At 37.7% G+C, this 12,356-nt stretch overlaps 2 protein-coding genes across 2 annotated transcripts; both read left to right on the forward strand.

Annotated features, from left to right (window-relative positions):
* The first annotated feature begins 1,568 nt into the window (after nucleotides 1–1,568).
* On the forward strand, nucleotides 1,569–8,853 carry ubfd1 (ubiquitin family domain containing 1). Its single transcript, XM_004552215.4, has 8 exons — nucleotides 1,569–1,706; nucleotides 1,998–2,117; nucleotides 5,004–5,273; nucleotides 5,390–5,598; nucleotides 5,678–5,743; nucleotides 5,860–5,965; nucleotides 6,044–6,126; nucleotides 8,432–8,853. Exons 2-8 carry the CDS (start codon nucleotides 2,102–2,104, stop codon nucleotides 8,540–8,542), a joined length of 861 nt encoding a protein of 286 aa, XP_004552272.1. The 5' UTR covers nucleotides 1,569–1,706; nucleotides 1,998–2,101; the 3' UTR covers nucleotides 8,543–8,853.
* A 1,751-nt stretch (nucleotides 8,854–10,604) lies between these two features.
* rmi2 (RecQ mediated genome instability 2) lies at nucleotides 10,605–12,286 on the forward strand. The gene is made up of 2 exons (XM_004552216.4): nucleotides 10,605–11,000; nucleotides 11,665–12,286. Exons 1-2 carry the CDS (start codon nucleotides 10,712–10,714, stop codon nucleotides 11,814–11,816), a joined length of 441 nt encoding a protein of 146 aa, XP_004552273.2. The 5' UTR covers nucleotides 10,605–10,711; the 3' UTR covers nucleotides 11,817–12,286.
* The last annotated feature ends 70 nt before the right edge of the window (nucleotides 12,287–12,356 follow it).

Below are 12,356 nucleotides of genomic sequence, written 5' to 3' on the forward strand. Positions count from 1 at the left end.
GATAAGGGGTGGTTTACGGAAACATTCTGCTGACATACAGGGAAATACACTATATGAGGCAAAAAGAGAGTTCACACAATTCTAAGGAGCTTAAAAATCAATATTTGGTATGACCACCTTTATTCTTCAAAACAATCTGAGCTTTCTTAGGCAACTTTCTTGTTCCTTTAAGACGTCCTTAGGAATAGTTCTCCAGGCTTTCTGGATAACATTCAATGCTCTTCTTTGGATGTTCGGGGATTTTTCTTCCGGTCTCTTTACAGATGATCTCACACTACTTCAATAATGTTGAGGTCCGATCTCTGGGGAGAGCAATCTACGACCGATTGTCTTCAAATGTGTGTTTTTCTATCCAGGTATACTTTTACTGCATTGCTGTTGTATTGGGGATTATTATCATGAGGAAAAATGAAGCCCCTGCTATCATCTACTCTCGAGATGGTATTGCATTGTGAATAAAATCCCAACAGTATTTCTCTGCCTTCATAAATCCATCAGTTTTGACAAGATTCCCAATATAACAGAGCCTGTAGATTTTCTTTATGCTTGCCACTTCTACTGTCCAATCCATTTTTTTAAGGACACACTGCACAGTATGCTGAGATATGCCACGTTTTCAGCTAATAGCTTTTTGGGAATCACTATGTTGGTGTAAAAATACTATCTTATGCCTGTCAAACTGTATTTTCTTTAGCATTTTTCATACATTCAACTAAAGAAATAGGAACAAGTGATATTTTTGCAACAGGCTTTAGTGAAAAGAAGTGCCTAACTATACAATTTGCTAAGTTTTCTCTTATATGTAGACACAACACTGGTTCATCTGTTGAGGTGCTCTGTGTTATTGAATGATGGAATGATTCATGGGTCAGTGTTGAGTGCTTCAGCAAACAAACAAACAATTCCTCTGAAAATCAGATACAAGGTCTGGACTATAAATGTGCGAGAAAGCAGACAACGTCCAAAGAAATACTTTGAAAGACCTCCAGAAGGCCTGGTAGAACTATTGCCACTTTAAAAAAAAATTACAAGCAAGTCTGGCTCCGTGGAAACAAAATATAAAGAAATAGCAAGTGACTTTTGCACAGTACTGCAATCAGGGACCAAAGCAGCACATAAAAGAGAGAAATTACTTTCCACACTGTGTAAGAGACTGTAGAATAACCACAGCCGCAGTTTTAAAAAGGTAGAAAGTTCATTAAGTCTACAGAAACTGTTAAAGTCAGATTATTCATTGTGGACTAATTATCCAGCATCCGTGACACTATTTCAGCATGAAACCAGTAACTCATATCTATGTATATATGTATATATATATTACACTGTAGGTTAATGTCTCAAAAATATTTTCATAAGTAAGATATGCATGTTGGTACGTGTTACCATAATATAAAAACAGTATCTTAAAAAATATTACGATCCTGTCCAACGCCATCAGTTGTAAAATGAGTTCATGAACGCCATCTGCTTGGGGTTTTTTTTTTTTTTAATTTTTACTTTTCCATAACTGAAAATCTTGTGTAAAAGAGTTGGCGAGGTAAAGTCATTTTAAATTTCGAACCTTTACACCTTTTAAGGAAAGACTTAGCCAATAGCCATTGATTAAAGTGCCACCTCCCGGTGTCTCCCTTGCTTTCACAACAACAAAGAAACGAAGCCAAGCGAGAGTATTACGTCTCTTCACTTCCGTGTCCGTTATCTTGGCCGTATGTACATTGGACTGTTCGTGCTTGAAAAAGTGTTTTGTTGCCTTTATGTTTAGCCATAATATATCGACAGTAGCGTTAGCTAACCTGTAACAGTTTTTACAAAAACAAGAAAAAGTTATCTTCAGTTGTTTCAGCGTGCGCATGCGCATTTCCATTATCCCTGTTTGCCCACGAGCTAACTGAAACTATTAACGTTTAAACTTTGTTTGGTTGCGTATAGCTATATTAATAATGCGTTTTCAAAATAAATGATTAAATTGTTTCTGTTTCTACGTTGTCACGCGCGAGTGTGGACAGAAGAACAATTTTAGCTGTTGTTTCCTGAATACTGGACCCATCCTGCTTCCTGTAGTATCTTTGCCACAACCTACAACGGATTGTACACAATCATCATGGCGACGCAGGATGGTGAGTATTGAGAAAATTCAGCAGTATTTCAATAATATCTTTAAATTGAGCTCATATAATGTTAATGAAATTATACGTACCTCTAAATATACTGTAAATATACTGAACTAATAATGGACATTTTCGTCTTTCCGCAGGGTAATTTTTTAACGTTCACTAGTGTTGCGGCTAGCTAATGTTAACGGTTGCTAACTACCATTTACATTTAGCTGGATGTGTGAAGCACTGCGGTTAACGTGATGTCATTTAACATATGTTTTTTGTTTTATCAAGTTAACTTAAGCTGTTAAAGACTTAACTGTATAGGATTAAGTATTGTAGCGATCAAACACTAACATACAGCCTATTTACTTTACTAGTTTTGCAGTAAGGCCATTCTTGTTATGAGATGTGTTGTTTTGCGAGTGCTTATTGTTGTTTAAAAACGTTTTTCTGTTTTCTTTTGGCGGCTATTCGCTTTTATGTATCCCATTTCTCAGCACACATCGAAAGACTGCTTACTAGAAGCGGTGGAAAGACCTAGAAAAACCACGAGGGGGAAAGTGGTTAGCAGATAAGACTAAATTAGACTTCGTTACATCTTTGTTATTAACTCATAATAGCTCCATACATAATTGCTTATTGTGTGAAACTATCGGGAACTGCACGAAAGTGAGATTCTTATTAGCTCTCTCTCTCTCTCTCTCTCTCTCTCTCTCTCTCTATATATATATATATATATATATATATATATATATATATATATATATATAAAATAAAGAGTATTAAGTATTAAGTCAACTTCTAGTTTATTGATTTAAACGCTTCCAAACACGTCGATGTTTTGTATTATATCAAGGTAAACAAAACAAAAGTCTTATTTAAAGTTGCAAAGTAGACATAGATATGATAGGTAGCTAAATATAGTTCACAGGAATGTATTTTGTAAGTGATAAAAGTGAGCTGGGTTTCCCCGTTTTATTTTGTTTCGTTTTAAGCCATTGTGAGTAAGCCGTCTAGGTTCAGCCTCATTTAGTTTTATTGTTAGTTTTTAATGAGCAGAGTTTTGACACTTAGTCACTCAGCTATTTCACAACTATTTTGGTAAATTATTTGTGTTAAATACAACCTGCACAATTGTATGTAGTTTGAGTCTTCCATGGAAAGAAAGCATTGCTACCTTTCGCTTAAGTATACATATATGTGTTCTGCCGCAGCAGATACAGTCTGATTCTGTGGGAAGCACTTTACTCCTGGAATTTTTAGGACCGTAGCCTCTTTGTCAGCCAGTCATTTTTCCTTGATATGCTTACCAACAGTCTTTCAAAACAAGTCCTTCAGTGGAAAGAGCTGTGGAAAAAAACTTAAGTTCAGCTTCACAGCTCTGTTTACGTTTAATCTGAGTCACTTCCAGACTAATTGACATTGTGTTAAAGATGTTATGGCTGCATTTTGCTATAACCAACAGCAAAAAAGTCTGTTGTAAACTTTGCTGCAGTTTGCAAAGAAACTGACACGTCATCCAAAGGCAGTAGGTTGACATGAGGCTTTGAGTTCGGACAAAACTGGATTCAAGCTTTGAAACAGATATTGATATTTCGGTGGATGTTTTGTGAAAAAAATATCATGATTTGAGGCTGTTATCATTCTTCAATTGTTCTTGTGCAGGGATTAGCGGTCGACATACAGTTAGTTGAGATAGTTCTATTTATGTGCTGGTCTGCTCATAGATTGCCGTTATCATTTTGTTATGCAATGACTGGGTTAAACTCATTTACTGCAGATACTAGCATTTCATGTCTTATTAATTTACGGTAACAAGGCTGGGAGGATGATTGTTCCCCCCCACTAACAATGAGAACAATAGCCACAATTTCTGACAACTAAGATATCATCACTATGTTAATCTTTCTGTAAAAATCTGATATTATATATGTATGTCTGCCCTAATACTAATCTAATTCATAGGAGACTGCGACAGTGCAGGTGGTTGTCATTTAAGGCAAGGTGGTCAACCTCCAGCATAAAACACAAGAAACACTTGTAATAAAAAAGTTCCCTGAAAGAAAGACATTTGTAACAAATGTCACGGTAGAGTGAATATAATAGGAATATCAACATTTTGGTCTGTTGTTATTTTTAATGCAAAAAGTTTCTTTGTTGTAAAAGAGAGACAAGTGTAATCATCTGATAGGCTGAGACAACACATTTCTTTCTCTCTTTAGAAAACTTTGTGGTTGTTATTGTGATACATTGTTTTTTGCAGTGCTGTTGCTGGCACTGACGGCCTTCCTGTAATCAGCTTCTGTTATGTGTGTCTTTTAACATCTCTTTGGTGATTATGGTGAATGTGATTAACTATAACTGGGAGTTTCCCTTCGCTAGCATAAAAAGATTTGCCTGACAGCACTCATTTGAGTGACCAATAACCAGAACAATTGGAAAGTCCAAGGAACTCAGGGAAGATCTAAGAAGAATTGTAGATGTACACAAGTTGTAAAGGTCTCTTGGAGCCATTTCTAAACAACTGCAGATTTGAACATCATTAGTTCAAACAATTGTACATTAGTACAAGTTAGTCAGATGTGTCATTACTTTGCTGAGGGCTGGAAGAAGAAACAAACTGGAAATTGGTTAAGATGCTCTAGCACCCAATTATTATTTTGTTATTGCCATTAAAGATGTATATTGTACTATCATTCGATCTTGGAAAAATAAATTTTCAAAGAAATCATTAAAATCCCCAAATTACCACCACATGTGAGTGTATGGAGACCTTTGACCACATCTCTATAGGCAGTATCATAATGCATAGGCACTCTTATATGGAAAATTTGAGATATAATAATTTAAACTTGGAAGGGTTACTTTAAAGGAACATAAGTCTAAGATTTCATTCTTTTCCAGGAAGTGAAGAAGTCATAATGGAAACTGAGGCAAAACCAAAAGAAGCTGAATCACTAGGTGAAGATGTTGAAAAAGGTGGTGCAGAAGCGACGTCTCACACAGATGCAGGAAACTCCACAACTCAGGACTCTAATATTAGCAATGGGGATGATACAGAGGACAAGGAAACAGTGGACTTGAAGATCATTTGGAACAAAAATAAATATGATCTGAAAATTCCTGTTGATAGCACCGGAGCCAAACTAAAAGAGAGCATTCACTCACTCACTGGTGAGAGCCAACAGCATACATTTCTTCTTTTAAATTAATTGTTACAATGAGTGTTGTTTAGCAACGCATAAACAATAAGAACTCAAAGATAGTTCTTTCTTTCCTTTTTATTTTAGGTCTTCCACCGGCAATGCAAAAAGTGATGTATAAAGGATTGCTTCCAGAGGACAAGACGCTACGTGAAATAAAGATTACAAATGGTGCAAAAATAATGGTAGTAGGATCTACAATAAATGATGTATTAGCTGTAAATACACCCAAAGAAGTCATCCAGCAGGAAGTTAAAGCTGAAGAAAACAAGAAGGAGCCTTTATGCAGGCAAAAGGTTTGATTTGTCGCCTTATTGTAGAAAGAGTTTTTTTGTTGTTTTTATTTGTCATTTTAAATCTGCACTATTATCTCAGCAACATAGGAAAGTTTTGGACAAAGGTAAACCTGATGACATCATGCCAGCTATTAAAGGAACAAAGGTAAGAGGAAAATTAACCTGTTATTAGCTGTAGATAAAGGTGCTTTTACAGTGATACAGTGTGTTTGAATATACACAACTAAACACAACTGACAGCTGTCTTGTGCCGCTTAACAGGAACGATTACCAACAGTGCCTTTATCCGGAATGTATAACAAATCCGGAGGAAAAGTTAGACTCACATTCAAGCTGGAGCAAGATCAGTTGTGGATTGGAACAAAAGGTAAGATTATAGCTAACCTACTTTTGCTAGCTGCACTGTACCATAAAGATGCTGATAATTTAAATTTCTCATCTGCAGAGAGGACGGAGAAAGTCCCAATGGGCTCCATTAAAAACATAGTGTCTGAACCCATCGAAGGCCATGAGGACTATCACATGATGGTAACTATCTTTTGTGTGGTAAAAAGCTGGTGTGGCTGTTCACTAAAGTGACTGAACTATGTGTGCCTCAACGATGGAGTCACTGTAATAGAAGGTTTTCAGTTAAAAAAAAGTTTCTTTGGTTGGTATACTATCCATTTTTTTAAGTAGTGATGTAATGACACTTGTTCCTAGCTAGGGTTAGGGTTCTTGTCTTTTTAAAGTGCTGTAGCGTTTTGTCTCTTGTTCTTTTGATTTGCGAATAGATACAAAAACCCCAAAAGGGTCACTTACAGGACCCTCAACACATGTCTCAGCTGTGTTCACACGTGACGGAGAAAAGGAGTGGGAGATTAACAGAGTGTGGTGGCAGCAGTGATGTGGGTGCTGTACTGGTCTGTTGTGGTGAAGAAAGAACTCAGTGTGAAAGCAAAGCTGTCTATTTACCAGTCGGTCTACGTTCCTACCCTCACCTATGACCTGTGAGCCCTGGGTAGTGACTGAAAGAATAAGATTGTTGATACAAGTGGTAGAAATAGGGCGAGGAGCTTGGTCACAGTGTAGAGCCACTTCATATCAAAAGGATACAGTTGGTCATTTGGGTTGAATGCCTCCTGGGCGCCTCAAAGGAGAGGTGCTTTGGACATTTTCCACTGGGAGGAAGCCCCAATGTAGATTCAGGACATTCAGGAGAGATTATGTCTTCTGCAGGCTTGGGAACACCTCATTGTGGCCAGGGGAAGAGCTGGGAGAGGTATTGGCGAGAGGGAGGTCTCTATTTAGACTGGGATAACCATTGGAAGATGGAGGACCCTCAGACAGTTTAATACTCATCCTGTCATCCTACATCTTTCCTGTCCAGTGTCCATAATAGCCTGACAATAGATCTCTGGCTAGCTACAGTTGTTTCTTGATTGTTTGTTTTTTTATATAAAATGTTCGTCAGGACATGGTATATCATCTTTAGCTAACTAACAGTATTGCTAATTGTATTGCTGCAAGTCTCCTTCTTCATCCAGTTATTGCTTTTTATTGTTGCTTTTTATTGTAATACCTAGTCAAACAGCCACATTGATTATTTTATTGGAGATTAACAAATCTGAAGTATTTTTCACTCTCAGGAGTATCTTGCTGTTCTGGAGTCTTTGTACCCAGAAATGGCTAACAACATCAGAACGAGCAGATACTTTGTGTGTGTATAGAAGTGATCAATACACCAAAAAAGACTTTGAGACCAAAGTATGTCTCTGTGTAATTTTGTTTGAATTCCATAGCAGCTTCACATGAGTGCATCCAATCAAATAGTATAATGTCTGAGCACATATGAGTGGGGCTTTGAGGGACTTCCCTGGTATTGAGCTTTATTACCACCTCATCAGATATCACCCTCAGTGTAACAGATCTAAATGCAGATAATGTTACAGCTGTAGAGCAGAGATATTCAAATGTATGATAGTGGAGTCAAAACAATGCTTTGTGTTGTCATGTTTTTGGCTCAAAAATGAAAAGTGATGCCTGCAGCTTCCTCCGAGTTTGTTTTTGCATCTCTCAACAGTTGAAAACATATTCAAAGCAGATAGACGAGGAGATGGGAATGATTTAAGATAGAAGAAAGATAAAAGCCAAACATTGGATTTGGTTAGCCAGGTTGTTTACTTTAAAATAAAAGAAAGATTCAGTACAGTGGCTGTTTTTAAATTAAGCATACTATATCATATTAAATTGCAAAATAACATTTTAGTGGATTATAATAAATGACGCTTTGTGTTGAAAGGGCTTCTAAGAGGCACTGCGCACACTCAACATGTTAGTACTGGGTTGTACCCCATTTTTCCTTTAGAGCTATCTTAGTGGTGCAGATTCAAAAAAGTACTGGAAACATTCCTTGGAGATTTTGGTCGATGTCATATTCAGTTGACAGCATCACTCCAACATTCATGCCACGTTCACTATCTCTTAAATCACCTTTATTCCCAATTCTGGTGCTCGGTTTGAACTTCTGGTGTTAGTCTTGGCCATGTTTATGTGCTTAAATGCATTGAGTTGCATTAGAATAAGTATGCCTGATAAAGTATCCAGTGAGTATGTATGACAGTAGACATTTAAGGCTTCCTGAAGTCCAGATTTTTGTGTCTTAACATCTGTTCATAATGCAAGTGGTTGAATTTTATTTATTGCAAAATAAGTTATTTTTTCTATAAATTAAATTTGCTTTTAAAATCTATACAAGACACAATGTGTTTATTTATTCTCAATACATGTTTACATTTGCAAATGCCTCTGAAACCACTTAATGTACTTACCGGTTTGTCTTCCACCTTTGCAGGCTTTTCAGCTGGGTCCAACGGAAGCTTCGCAGTATTGGGTCTACTGGGTGCCTGCACAGTTTGTCGATGCAATCAAAGACACAGTCCTTGGAAAATGGCAGTATTTCTAATGTGCCTCTTTTTTGACAATGATGAACTGGGATTGAGAGGAGATGATAACATGAAACTGGAGTCAGCAGTGTCAGCAGTTTAAGGAACCTCTTGGAGTGTATTCCAAGGACACTGACGGATGCCTGTGGACTAATCATATTCTTTTTAGGTTTAAAGTGCACTATGTGGCAGCATAACATTTCTCAGCCCTGTTGATCATTCAAGGTTTTCAGCAAATCCAAGGGAAAACAATTACAAAAAAAATGTACAGAAATTGCTAACACTTTTCTTCAGTTATTCTTAAAGAAATAAAAAAAAAATATTTAATGAATTGAATGTGCCAGATCATTGCTGTCTGTCTTCTCCATTCAGTATTAAATCCACGCAAACTTCGTCTGCATTATTTTATTTTTCCAAGTTTTACACTTAAGAACAGATGCAGTTCTTTCCAATTCTCTTGGCAAAAAACTGCTCGTGCTGTCTAGTGGAATAGAGGCTGTGAACAAGCAGCAATTTTCATGTCCTGCCACAAATTGTGAATTAGATTGAGGTCTGGAATATGCCACTGCAGAACCTTTAAAGTCAATCCTGTGCAGTTTTGGCTTTCTTGTTGTGGGTCATTGTCTTGCAGACAAACAAATCTCCAGAGTAGCAGCTTTTTTGCAGACCGCAGCATGTTTTCCTCCAGGATTTTGCTCTGTTATTAGCCCTGCAGTGATGTGAAGTGCTTGCCTTGTATTAAACAGCCAACAAAAAGTTTTATTATGGACTTGAAATGTTCAGACTTCCTAACCCTTAATTTTCAAGGAAAAGTTACACGATGAGGGGTGGAAGTGAAGCTGAATCTATAAACCACATTATGCAACTTTCTCAAAATGACTTATTAGTCTTGTCATAGCGGAGGTGAGTTGCATAAATTCTAGTAATAAACTCATTTGTCATGATTATTGTCATGTCCAGAGTGGCATTATGTAGTGTTCATTAGTCTTCAACACTTTTTGGCAGATTAATAAACAGCTCTGTATTTTTAGGAGCTGAACAACAGCAGTTGTTGGTATGTTTAATTAGTATTAATTTGTGGTTTTTCATTTTGTTTATTCAAGCAGTGTTTTTCCACAGTAATATTAATCAGCATCACTCACCCCTATAATATGCAACTAAAGCAGTTGTATGAGACCCCCCTCCCATGTGGCTTTAGTGAATATTATGCTGCAGTTAGAGCTATTCCTATGCATCAATGGAGTATGCATCAGATTTAAATAACAAAATGAGCTGCTCCTTGGACTCAGATGTACATTTTTTTTTCTTGGTTTCCCTTCTTTATTATTTTTGATTAAAGTATCACAACCATTATAACGAAGATGCATAAACTGAAGAAATCAAACACAAATTCAGTTTAACAAATTGTTTTAAAGCCATATTTTGCAGCAATCTTGCATAAATTATAAGGGCAGGGATAGCTCAGTAGGTAGAGTGGTGGCCCCATGATCGGAAGGTCAGGGGTTCGGCTACCCTGAGGTACCCCTGAGCAAGGTACCGTCCCTACACACTGCTCCCCGGGCGCCCAGTGGCTGCCCACTGCTTCACTGAGTGAATGGGTTAAATGCAGAGAGGGATTTTCCCCACGGGGACCAATAAAGTACACTTTCTTTCTTTCTTCTTTTCTTTCTTAAATGGCTATCAGTATTTAAAAGAAAAACAAAAATACCAATGGAGACACTTTCTATTTTGTCCATTTTAAAAAACATGTTTTTTTTTTTATATAGCTTCAGGATTGTCGGATTGTAAACATACACTACTGTACATTTCATTCATTATCACAGTTTGCCAGGCTGATTTCTATACAAGGTTTTAGCTCTTTATCACAGCAGACTAAAACTTTGTAACATTCACAAATGGACCTGATGCCCAGAGATCCCCCCTGTGATGCTTACAAACAATACGGAAATGACAGTTACACTAATTAAATGTGTTTTATCTGTGAATTTCCCCTCTATCATATGCTGCCTCCTATTCACCTGCCTGTGATTGAAGTTCAGTTTTGATGCTTTTACTCTGAAGAAATCAGGCGAGGACGTGTTTTATTGCCGGAAAAGAGTGCTGCCACGACTTCCGCTCGTGGGGAGGCGGGAAATGAAAACGCTGTCGCAAGTTGTCCGTCGCTTGACGCCAGCAGCAGTCTGTCAGTGATGTCCAAAGTAGAGAAGACAGACGTGGAAAGGACACGTCCCCCGCCTGTTAAAGTGCTGTCGGGACAGCTGAGGGCGGCAGGGAACTGGGGCACCGCTGATAGCGGGGCCGGCTGTGTAATTAGACTGGGCAGGGGACGCTCTTTGCCTGTCTCGCTGGTGTGGATGCAGGGGACTGTGCTGGAAGTCCAGCAGGACAGAGACACCGTGCTGTTGATGGATGAGACGGGGACTTTCATTGTTCAGGGTGTTAACAACATCCCCAAAGGGAAACCGTGCTTGTCCCAAGGTAACTGACCCAGACCCAAGCTAGATTCTGTTTCAATCCACACAGAAGCTAAAATTTAATTACACCCCCCCCCCCGAGAACAATTATTGGCTATTAGGCATATATACCGGTAAGTGAAAAGAAACTGCTTTTGTTGCTTAGTCATTATTATTGGGACCAATTAGAAAGGGGACGTATATTCTGTTTGGTTAGAGAAAAATATAGCTTTGTCCCCATTTACTGCATTTTTATCTAGTGACAGAATCAAACACAAAATGACATTACATTCTAGGAGTTATTATGAAGTATCTTAATAGAAGAAAAAAATCAACAGGATACTCTTTTTTAATTACAAATAAAAAGTAGAACTACTATTGTTAATGAACTCAGACCTGTATTTTAAAATTCTAATACGGTTTTAACACACTGCAAGTTCAAAAGCTGTAGTTGAACAACAATTTTTAAATGAGATCATTTTCACTCTAGATATTAGTGGCCTGTTATTGAATTCATGAGAATCCTGGTTAATGTGAATATTTTCATCAGTGCACAGCTTGTTAGGCTGAAAGGAGAGCATTAATCCTAAAATCTGTAGCAGCAAGCTGGCAGATTTATCTCTCCAACCACGATTTACCGTTGAAATCACTGTCGGTCAACAGTTCACCACTTGCTGCTGTTCTTACAGGGAAATATGTCATGGTGATGGGCATCATTCAGGCGATCTCACCAGAACCAGCCATCCGTGCAGTGAAGATGGCAGACCTCTCGGAGCTTGCTGCACTTCACAGACGGATGTGGAAGCTTGAGGTGGATGACCTGCAGCAGGTGCTGGCTTGAATGCTGGGCTGAAGTGCTCCTCCTCCTGTAGCTTGCTACATACTACTGAAGTGTCAAATGTTACCTCAGCAGACTTAAAAGATGACTTTCCTTTCTGCTGGACTTGTTTGATGGAGGTCAAGTGATTAAGAAAACTGGTGTGTGGCTCCTAATCCAAAGTTGTCACTGGAGCTGTTAGATGGATAACTTAACCTTGACCAAAAAAAAAAAAAAAAAAAAACTATCTTCATTGTACTAGTACCGTTTTGAGGTTTTGACTCTTTTTCAGAATACCTTTGTTAAGTAAACATGGTCAAATAACTTTTCAATAATGCATCAGGTCTTTATTAAAACACTGCATCAGTATTGACATGAGAGTTCAAAACTCCCCATTGTGTATAAAGCCATCACTGAGGATTGCTCTGAACTTGTGTTTAATGTAAATGATTTTAGTTCAACTCTAACAATGTTACCTGTAACATACAGGCTTGTAATATATGGACCATTATAAGACAATACAACAATCAACAATGTATGAAACTGCTTTCATAATGATTACAG

This window comes from Maylandia zebra, linkage group LG4, assembly GCF_041146795.1.
Source record: "Maylandia zebra isolate NMK-2024a linkage group LG4, Mzebra_GT3a, whole genome shotgun sequence".
Lineage (NCBI taxonomy): Eukaryota > Metazoa > Chordata > Actinopteri > Cichliformes > Cichlidae > Maylandia > Maylandia zebra.

Excerpts from the sequence above, each read along its gene's own strand:
- rmi2 (XM_004552216.4), top strand. The coding sequence starts at position 10,712 with ATGTCCAAAGTAGAGAAGACAGACGTGGAAAGGACACGTCCCCCGCCT. Across the intron at positions 11,001-11,664 it reads GAAACCGTGCTTGTCCCAAG|GGAAATATGTCATGGTGATG; the intron begins GTAACTGACCCA and ends CTGTTCTTACAG.
- ubfd1 (XM_004552215.4), top strand. Across the intron at positions 5,274-5,389 it reads GAGCATTCACTCACTCACTG|GTCTTCCACCGGCAATGCAA; the intron begins GTGAGAGCCAAC and ends TTTTTATTTTAG. Across the intron at positions 5,966-6,043 it reads GTTGTGGATTGGAACAAAAG|AGAGGACGGAGAAAGTCCCA; the intron begins GTAAGATTATAG and ends TCTCATCTGCAG.